This window comes from Penaeus vannamei, chromosome 7, assembly GCF_042767895.1.
Source record: "Penaeus vannamei isolate JL-2024 chromosome 7, ASM4276789v1, whole genome shotgun sequence".
In the NCBI taxonomy this organism is placed as follows: Eukaryota; Metazoa; Arthropoda; class Malacostraca; order Decapoda; family Penaeidae; genus Penaeus; species Penaeus vannamei.
In genome coordinates this window covers 15,385,702-15,395,701 of record NC_091555.1, presented here as the reverse complement: position 1 = coordinate 15,395,701, position 10,000 = coordinate 15,385,702, and the positions used below count along the sequence as shown (strand labels likewise).

The window sequence follows — 10,000 nt, the reverse complement described above, 5'->3', positions numbered from 1 at the left end:
ATTTTATGGTGTTCAGTGGGCATAGGTCTGTATCTTGGTTGAGAAGCCTCAGCTTGTTGAGTGAAGCTGTTAGTTCATAACACCCTGCAGAATTACCAAGGATGATCTACACTTTGGCAGATGATATCCAGCATTTTGTAGCTTTTTTTTCTTCTCCTTTTATATTATCTTATGATTGTGTTTGTTGTTTACTGATTTATTTATTAATATATCTATTTGTTTATTTTTTGACATTTCAGATTAGTGGCCGCTTAGCTCGAGCTGGTCGACCTGTACATGAATTGGATGAAGAAACAAGAAGAGAGCTGGAAGCAGCAGCCAGTGAGGAACTACTAAGATGTTTATTGCTGATGCCAGCACATCCTGCTAAGTTGCCAGAAAATACATTACCTGTCTTGCCAGGTACAGTAAAAAATTCTTTTGTAATTTTGATGGTGACTTAGCTAATGTACTAATTTTTCTATATTTTTGTCTGATACTGAACAGACATTAACCAGTTGGATCTGGGTGCTGTGTTAACCACATGTGGTTAAAAATCTGGCCATTAGGCTTCCTTGAGAGGCAACTCTACCAGGTGTGGGACTTGTAGAACAGCCCACTGAACACGTGCAATGTCAGCACTCCATTTTGTAATTAGCAGCTTTTCTGTAAAGCTTGTTTTTTTTCTTTTTTCTTTTTTCAAGATCTGTACTTATCATTTGATATACTGCATCAAGATGGAGATAAGACCGTTTTCCTTGTGCAGACTCCACATCAACTCTCTAACTGGTCTACAATACAATATCAGTAACAATAAGTAACATTTTGTTATTTGTCATCTTTTGATATTTTCATATTCAATTTTCTGTAACGAATCCACATTGCCTGACACAGCAGGTAGGAATAGGATCTTGAGCATGGAAGTAGTGTTCTCCCTGTAGCTGGTGCTCTTCCATGTATAGCTCACAAATGGTTCATTCCACCCTTGTTTACCTGAGGAAATAATCCAAGAGCCCTTCCTAAATGCCCACCAAGTTTAGTCTTCTCCCTGGCCTTCAGCTGAATCTTTCATTACTGCATATTTACTTTGTGCCAGTCATCAAACCAAATATCTCCATGATGGCACATTTCTGTCACTTGGCCCTCAGCCAAATTTTTTTAGGAAGTAATGGTCACATCACCCAGATCCAACAGGTTAAATGTCCAAATCGAGTTTGTGGCTTCAAGAACTTAGGAAGTGAATTATTAACATTGTAAGCTGATTGTCTACAATGAAATGACTTCCCTCTCTATTCTTGCAGAGACCAGCATCAGCACCACACAGTGGCCAGAATATGTAGCTTTAGCTGAAGCAGAAATAGAGGCAGAGAGATGTCTGCAAGCCAAGCATCAAGCTGGTAGGTATTTTTTTTCTTTCTTTCTTGTATGTTTGTCTGTATCTGTTTGGGTAATCTGCTGGAAGTAACACTTCTTTCTTTGTTATTTTAGATATTTATTTGTTTTCAGGTGATTTGTTAGGAGGTCTGGCCCCACCACCTCCTCCAGATGCCATACTTACACTTGAAGCTGCACAGCTGACGAAGCTCTTCACCAAAAGTGGGCAGCCTTCTGAAAGAGTTCGGCAAAGAATGACCAAACATGGTAAGCCCAGTATTTTAGTGGTCCTAGAAAAATGGCTGGTTATGTTTTGTGCTACAGTTATGACATCAGAAAGACAAAAATTACATTATCACCTGAATGATTTTATGTTCATAAATAGTTCAGTTGTACTTGCTTTGTTCAACAAGAGGTAGATGAGTCATCCCTGACCTCTTGTTTTTCTTTCCCTCTTTGAAACCCAATACAAAGTAAGCATTTTTCTGTTTATTTATTTATTATATTTTTATTGTTATTGTTATTTTTATTAATTTTATTTATTATTATTATTATTATTTATTATTATTTTTTTTTTTTAATAAAATTTCTTTTAAAAATATGATTGAGAAAAAAAAAGCTTCAGAACACCTAATAAGCTTTTTCTAATCATATTATTATTATTGTCATAGAATGCATACATAGAAAAAAACTGGAATACAAATATATATATATATATATATATATATATATATATATATATATATATATATATATAATCAAACAAAATGCATTTGATTATTGCATCCGTTTATTGTTTCCACAGTATCCTGTGGCCCATACCCTTTCAAAAGCAAGCTGTCTCTGCAAGAAGTGAAGGGTTTGCTTTGGCCAGAAGCTCTCTACGCACGACACCATGGCATTTAGTAAGTTACGAAGGGACCTACATTGGGTAATTAGTGTCCTTATGTAATATGTATTCCAGGAAAAGAGAAAAGGTCATAAGCAAAATTTCAGAATGTGAAAGGTGGATGATAAAAGAAATGGAATAAGTGAACTAAGTATGATGTAGTTTTCACTTGTTAAAGGTTTTGTATCCCTTCCTTATGTTGTAAGATATTTGGCTACTCTTTTCTAGATCATAACCTATAACAGTTTCATATAGGAATTCCATGATATGAATTATAACATTTCTAAAAATATCCATCAGCAGCCTGCTTTCTCTTTCAACTGACCCAAGACAAATTTCATGTTTTTTTTTTTTTTTCCTTCTTATTTATTTTTCTTTATTTCACATTCATCATTATTAGCATCTGCCTTCATCTGCTTCTCAAAATTCACAGTTACAATGTAGACGAGCGACATGAAAAGTTCGCCGAGCATTGCAACCAGGTTAGGGCTCGATATATCAGACAAGAGACTGCATCTACTTGTACAGTCTTCCAAGACAAAGAAGTTGCCTATGTCACTGTATCATCCCACAAGCTTGCCAGGTAAATATATAAGCCATACTTCAACCTCTTACCATTACTGCTCTCTGCCTTTCCTATTTCATTTTTATATCTATTATATTTTTAATAATTTTTTTTTTACCTCCCTTTTAATAGTAAAGATAAAGACCAGAAAGCCACAAAATCTACCAAGGAGGACCAAGGTAGAACTGGGAAGAGATACAGTGCAAGACTAAATGATGCAGACAATGCAAGTCTAAAGAGTGACCACAGCTCAAGGCAGCCGGGGCAAGTCCTGAGAAGGTCTCCTCGCAAGCACCCAAAGCAGTCAGAAAACATGTCAAAGAGGTAAGTTTGTACAGATTAGACTATAGTCACAATCAATACTGTAATATATAATGATATTGTTTATACTTGATAAGAGATACTCAGTAAAACCTTTTATAGAAGTTTTCCTAATGAAGTATCAAACAAAACAAAATTACTGAATTAATCACTGAAAAAAATCTCTTCTAGGTCTCCTCGCAAATCAGGTGACGGAAGTAGGAAATCTGCAGGTCTAGGCAATCTTATGAAGCCCTCAGACCTGTTGCAACCTTCAGCTGCTCGAGGGCCTCTCAGGAGTGCCAATCCACATAGCAAGAGGTATCCCAAACCAGCTGATCTCAGTGATTTGCATAAACAGGTAAGCATCATCTTTTCAGGCATTTTTGATAGTGATGTCCCTTCTTTTCTGCTTGTCTTTCTGTTGTTTTTACTTTGTCCAGTTCTGCTTCCTCTTTCTCTTTATTTGAAATATTGATTTTCATTAATAAAGGTATCTGCTGTGATTCACATACATACCCAAAATTTATTAGTATGTCAACAGCAAGTCAACTAAAGATTGTTCTTTCAGTAAACATAATTAAGTAACAGAAATAATAATAATAAAGTATAAGAACTGTAGTAACAAAGTTGACAAAATTAATAGCAACAAGCTCAACCTACAAATTGGTTAATCCGTCTTTCCCACCCATCTATCACCAGAAACTCCGAATGGCAGTAGTGGAGGCTCTCGACCAAGAGGGAATAAAAATGAAGGATCCTCTTTTTAAGGTGTGCTTTAAGAAGCTCTTCACTGTCTGCCGACCCTTTGCCCTTGATGTCATCGGCCAGGGGTCAACCAGTCGCAATATGGAGAAAATAGCCAAGTCTCATGTCAAGCAGGTCATTGAGTTTGAGAGATTTAAGACCAAGAAGAGATAAAAATATACTCAACTATTTACCAGTGCTTGTAATTTCTTCTTTTTTTTTTCGATTTTGTCAATCATAATATCCTTGTATAGGTCATCCAAAGAATTCAGCATGATCACAAGCTCAGTTACTTTTGTCTGAGTACATCCAAAATAAAATATATATTTTGTACAGTAATCAGAATATATATACATATTTTCTACTCCTTTCCATACTTTTACATTTGTGTTAGGTAATGTGTATAAATGTAAATGTAATTTTCTAATAAAATCAACTACCCCTACCTATTTTTCAGACTGCTATCCTCTAAAATTCTGTGTACGGAATTAGCAACAACTGTTGACATGGAATAAATGATGACTTTGTAATGAAATGCAGATGAGAGCTATTACTAAATCTAGACATTCTCATCAGCAGTGAAAAAATTTACTTGTATTCCAAACTCCTTTTCTCAAATAGTGTTGGTTAAATTTATGCATCACATTTTCAATGACACTGACAGTATAGAACTGTATCCAAGCTTAATATTTTTGTTTTTTAATGCTGATAAGAACATATGTTCACCATGAAATGCATTTACACATACATCCCCCCCCCCCTCCAATCCATTGTTTGTTGTTGTGTGTGTGTGTGTGTTGTGGGGTGGGGTGGGGTGGGGGGGGGCTTAGGAAATTGAGACTGAACCTCAATGTGGGAGATTACTCTTACATTGGGCCTCAGCCCTTGCCTCATTTGGTTTTGCGAGGGCTTATCTTCTCCCCCTTTCCTTTTCCTTCTCTTCTTCATCCCCTTCATCTGTCCACTAGAGGTGTGAGAGCCATTTTGTGTTAATCATGAATGGCCTTTGGGAGCCATGGTCACGGTATTCCATTACCTCTTATGGGGACCTTGAGGGGTAGGCTGTTTCTTTTGCCCATTCATTTAAAGCTCACCATGGCCAATAATGATTTTTTTTTTTTTTTTTTTCAAATCTTATTAGGGGCATTCAATGAAGGCTTGACACTTCATTGAATAGCCTGTCATTGGTTTTAGTATCATTGGCTCCAACCACTGATACTAAAATTCCCTCCTCAATGTTTACTGACAACTCTAACCCACCTAGGTCATTACTCAACCTAGAGAAAGCACCCCTTCCTCTCTCCCAACAGTCTTTTTCATTGTCTACCCCATCCCCCCTCTTCATCCTTATTGTCCTCCTCCCCACCATACTACCTAACCCCATCATCCTCCTGCCCTTGTCCTTCTACTGCTTCCACCTCTGCAAACCTTTTGATTACTCTCTTTGGCCAGGTCAAATAGGAACTATTCTTTATGATTCCCCCTACAGCCCCTTCCTCAGACAATACCCTTCTCTTCCTACAATGTCTCCAAAAACAAGTAGGCAAAGTTCCCTTTCGTACCATTCTAATTGTTCAGTTAAATTGGAGTTACAAGCTCGTACACTAACCTAACTGACCTCACTCTTCATACTTTTACCATGATTGTTTCATCTCCCTGACTGATTGTCCTATCTACAAGAACCGGTCAGACTGTGAAAATGACCTACTTGCCTGCCTTGTTGACTATGATAGAGGCAGTACAGTGCTACACTATCCTTACCAGTTACACTGATACTAACAAGATAAGTGACATGACCTCCCCCATGAAGAGTACGATAGTGGAGTGTCCTGCCCCGTCTGACCATATTGACCTCTTCATAGTGTCAGAAATGTTGGCATTTAGGGCACCCAGCCAAACGCACACCTAAGTACCTAACCTGGTCATGACCGTTCAAACTGCCCTGCTAAGGTACATACACGTGTCAACTGTGATGGCTCCAATAATGTATTTCATAGGAGCTACTCTGCCTATAAGCTTGAATGTGAGGTAGCAGTTCTCAGATTCAAACTAGGCCTCACTACACGTGAGTCCAGACAGGAAGCACAATGATGAGGTTTTTCTCTCTCTACCAATTCTAAAACTCTTATCTTCTCAAGATGTCTCAGCATATCTCCCAGTACACCCTCTTCCTCTGCTCCTCGAACAGGTATCCCCTCATAAGAATATCATATCCTCATATCCTCCTCATAAGAAAACATTTGTTTCTCAGACCTCCACACCTTACCTGTCCAGAAACTCTTGAAGACCTCCGAAAATTCTCAAGACATGGAGAATGTTCTGCCCATTCATCCACCCTCTAATCCCTCTATATTCAAAGTATTTTCCGATATCCATCCTCCTCCCCCGCAAGTTCCTCCCTACACCTCTTTCCAAACACACCCCATCCTCTCCTCCATATGCACCATTCCCTCTTCATTCTCCATTATCCTTACCTTCCCCACCTGGATGCTCACGTGAATCCCTTCTATTACAATAGTGTCCTTCACTGTATCCCTCCCCTCCTGACATTCTTCCTGATACTTCACCACCTTCCCCAGTTACCTTATCTTATTCCACAGATTATTCTCCTGCTATTTCTCCAATAGCTATCTCTACCTGTATTACCCGTTGATTGTTTCATAATAGCTCTTTTGCAAGTTTTTCTAAAACAATGTTCCTCTTGCTTCCCAAGCAACATACTATATCATCTAATTGCTCTATACCCTTAACCCTTTCCTTTGTTAATCTCTCATTTACTTCTTTTGCACTCCCTCTTTACCCTTTTCATACTATCTATATATCAGTCTATATCCTTTGACATCTAACATTTTATTCTAATCGTCAACTCATTTTTAACTCTTTTCCCCAGAATACTTTACCATATTGCTATATGAACTTTGATGTTTAGCACATTTATTTGTTTCAACAATTAACCATTTACACATGCATGGCTCCGCAAGTACAAAGCTACCACAGAATCAACTAGTAAACCTACATGATCTCACCTGTTTTCCACTTTCCACAAGTTTTGGGGTATTGTTTTTCTTTCAAATGTTATATTCACCGATACTATTATCCTTATTATTAACATAATAATTATTGCAATATTATTAACAATACTGATTGCAATATCAAAAAAAGAATATTTCCTAAAGTTGAGGAAAAGGGTAAAGAGGTATGATAACTATGATCTGTAAATGACTTTTTGGTGACTCTACTTCTGGAGCTATGTGTGATGGCAATTAACAAACTAAACTCACAGGGGGCACGACATTTGTAATTGCTATCCCCCAAGGTATGGGTGAATGTGTCATTATTCTGTTAATGACAATTACATTTTCAAGCTAGTTCAGCATTTACCTTTTTACATTCATTCCATGTGGTTATAGGTCTGTCATTGAGAATATTATTCAATCATATATATGAGAAAGTTTCCTGAGTAATTAAAGCTAATAAATATGGAATAACATTTTAAAGTTTCAAGGTAAATGACCACTAATGAGTGACAGCAAATGTGCAGTGCTAGAACTATAGTGCTAAGATCACCCACATGGAATCTGAATCATTGCTGGCTATGTCTGGAGTAGGGAAACTATAGCTGGTGAACCACCCCAGGCAACAGTGGACTTTCTCGTGCCTTAGGCTGGGCGTAAATGCAGGTCATCCAAGTTCTGTACACTACCACTGAACTAGCCAGTCACCAAAATGTCTTCAGAAAAAAGGCTAGTTTGTTAACCAGGCTGTTGGATGAACTAGTTAAGACAAATTTGTTATTTCAAAATCCTGATTTAAGAATTTCGGGTCTTACTGGCCAGCACTTTTATACTGAGAAAACATCTTCAGGCCCAATTTAGATAAAGGCTGGCCACTGCAAAATATCTACTTCATTAACATTGACATTTCATGTGATACTGCTAAAGAATACTAACAGATTTTTATTCACCACCACCTTTTGAAAATTGATTTTGAATAATGACAAAAATGACTGCCCTGGTGGGAAAACTGTGATGTTTTCTGATATTAACAATGACATTATTCGTTGTGTCATTCTAACAGTATTTCAGATGACAAAATGTAAACAGGATGAAAACAATTCCTTCCCATTTATAGTCAATGTTATGTTCAAAAAGAATACTTAAAAGTGTCAGTTCCCAAGTATCTACTAAGGGCATTACACTAGAACAGGATCCCTAAATTTTTTAGACCACTGACACATTCATGGACTCCTTGATTTCTCATTGACTCACAGGCATGTACAAAAAATAAATAAATCTTACAAATGATAAAGTAGATGTGACATTTCCATATACATTAGCAACTGGAACTGCTTATCAAAATAAAGTTAACACTAAGCTAAAATGTATTAAAAAATTACAAAAATAAAATGCAACCGTTAACAATATAGTACCATCAAAGAAAAAAAAAGAAAAAAAGAAGAAAAAAAAAATCAACGTAATCAATTTGTGTGGAAAACAGCATTTTAAAAATGGTCCATTGTTTTGTGCTTCCAATTAATGGCAAAATTATTTTGACTATATAATTATTATTTAACTAAACATTATATAAAATAAATAGACAATAGAAACAAATATATTAATCAGAAACATGTATCAGTAAGTTATATTTCATGCATAGTCATTTCTTGTATGAAAGTCAGCTTTCAAACCCAAAACAAACAACCCCTGCATTAACTGACACCCTTTTGACCCCCAGGCATTTATTGACCCCTTGGATAGTCCTATCCATCCCTAGGGGTCAATATTAACCACTTTGACCCCCCTGCACTAGAAGGACCTTTTTGCTTTAAGTTAACAGTTGCCATGTCATGATTGAGGTGTGTAATGCAATGTACCTAGAAAGGAATACATAAATATAAGAAAATCAGTGAACCAAAAACAGTACCTTTAAATCAACTGTGGATCTGTAATAACAGTTCATGATTCTAGGATCCATTATATTCTAAAAGGTTAAAATAAATGGTGGTAAGTGCTAATTTTTATGACTTTAGATCTTACAGACAACATAATGTATAACTACATTTAATGAATAGTCATTAATTCAGCCTGACAGTTTACATTGGAAACTATTGGAAACTATTCTGGGTGAAAGTAAACTTAAAGAAAGACAAGATGAAGATGATGGAAGTGAAGAGTATTTAAAGTAAACCGAGAGCACTCCATGTGTCAATAACAGAGCTAAGACACAATGGGAATTTCTGCATTATGAGTACATTTCACTTAGCAATATAACATTATTACTAATTATTAAATCAAAACTAAAAATAGGATACAATAAATAAATTACATCTCAAACTCTGGTACATGACATGAAACAAATTACAATCACAGAGAAATATTCCTTTAAAATACTTCCGTTCATTGCCAAGGTTTGAAATACATACATGTTAATAGAGAATATACATTATTCCTTTGATATAAATCCACCTGAGTATTCCCTGTCTCCATCTAGCTGCTCGCTCCCTGGCTCCAGCCCTCCCGATGCCTCTTCTGCTGAGAAATCCATTGCTTCCTCCCTCTCTCCCTCTTCCATTCTCTCCTTTTTCAACTTCACTGCATTCCCCTCTGATTTCTCCGAGACAAAGACCCGTTTCATATTGAGTTTCTTGTTGGTTTTGCATACATACTTGAGCATCCGGGTGGGCTTCTTGCAGAACACTGGATCACACTTTTTCACTTTCTTTTCCTCCTCCTCAAAGATGACAGCTGTCCCCATTGTGTGGTCATACTCCCCAGTGAAGACGAAGTTCTCAACTTGCAGGATGGGACTTTCCGACTCGATTGCGAGAATCTTGAATTTGTCAAAGGAATCTTGTGCAAAAATCTCGGAATCAATGACTCCATGAAGTTCTACCAAGACCAGAGTCTCTTCTTCCTCATACTCACTATCTGACTCAACCATTTTTGCAACTAATTTCTCTACATAAGACAAAGAAAGAAAAAAAGAGCACACACCAAAGAATAAATAAATATATATTGAAATATACTACAACAAAACATGTAATTCCTTCCTCCTAATCACATCGCAAAACATCAGAAATAGACGAGAACACACTAAAATAAATCTTCAAGTTGCTAGCACTTTACATCTCGAGCATGGAAAGACTA

The 10,000-nt window shown here is 36.7% G+C and overlaps 3 protein-coding genes across 5 annotated transcripts in view; 1 reads left to right on the top strand and 2 right to left on the bottom strand.

Moving 5' to 3' along the window:
- The window catches only part of mi (minus), a 34,537-nt gene extending 30,238 nt beyond the window's left edge, over nucleotides 1–4,299 (top strand). Inside the window, exons 10-17 of one of the 2 annotated variants that reach the window (XM_070123576.1) lie at nucleotides 240–402; nucleotides 1,281–1,376; nucleotides 1,486–1,620; nucleotides 2,159–2,258; nucleotides 2,676–2,825; nucleotides 2,940–3,131; nucleotides 3,300–3,468; nucleotides 3,810–4,299. In XM_070123576.1, coding sequence (XP_069979677.1) covers nucleotides 240–402; nucleotides 1,281–1,376; nucleotides 1,486–1,620; nucleotides 2,159–2,258; nucleotides 2,676–2,825; nucleotides 2,940–3,131; nucleotides 3,300–3,468; nucleotides 3,810–4,028 — 1,224 coding nt within the window. In that variant the 3' untranslated portion in view covers nucleotides 4,029–4,299. The remainder of the gene's footprint in view (nucleotides 1–239; nucleotides 403–1,280; nucleotides 1,377–1,485; nucleotides 1,621–2,158; nucleotides 2,259–2,675; nucleotides 2,826–2,939; nucleotides 3,132–3,299; nucleotides 3,469–3,809) is intronic. The other variant, XM_070123577.1, reaches the window with a different exon arrangement.
- A 4,559-nt stretch (nucleotides 4,300–8,858) lies between these two features.
- Nucleotides 8,859–9,794, bottom strand: LOC138859069 (general transcription factor 3C polypeptide 6). The gene has a single exon (XM_070123574.1). The coding sequence runs from the start codon at nucleotides 9,792–9,794 to the stop codon at nucleotides 9,297–9,299; it is 498 nt and encodes a 165-aa protein (XP_069979675.1). The 3' UTR covers nucleotides 8,859–9,296.
- Nucleotides 8,859–10,000, bottom strand: part of LOC113801040 (uncharacterized) — a 10,013-nt gene continuing 8,871 nt past the window's right edge. For both annotated transcript variants that reach the window (XM_027351844.2, XM_027351846.2), the window contains exon 3: nucleotides 8,859–10,000. This exon is cut by the window's right edge and continues 221 nt beyond it. In XM_027351844.2, the coding sequence (XP_027207645.2) occupies nucleotides 9,976–10,000 (25 nt within the window). In that variant the 3' untranslated portion in view covers nucleotides 8,859–9,975.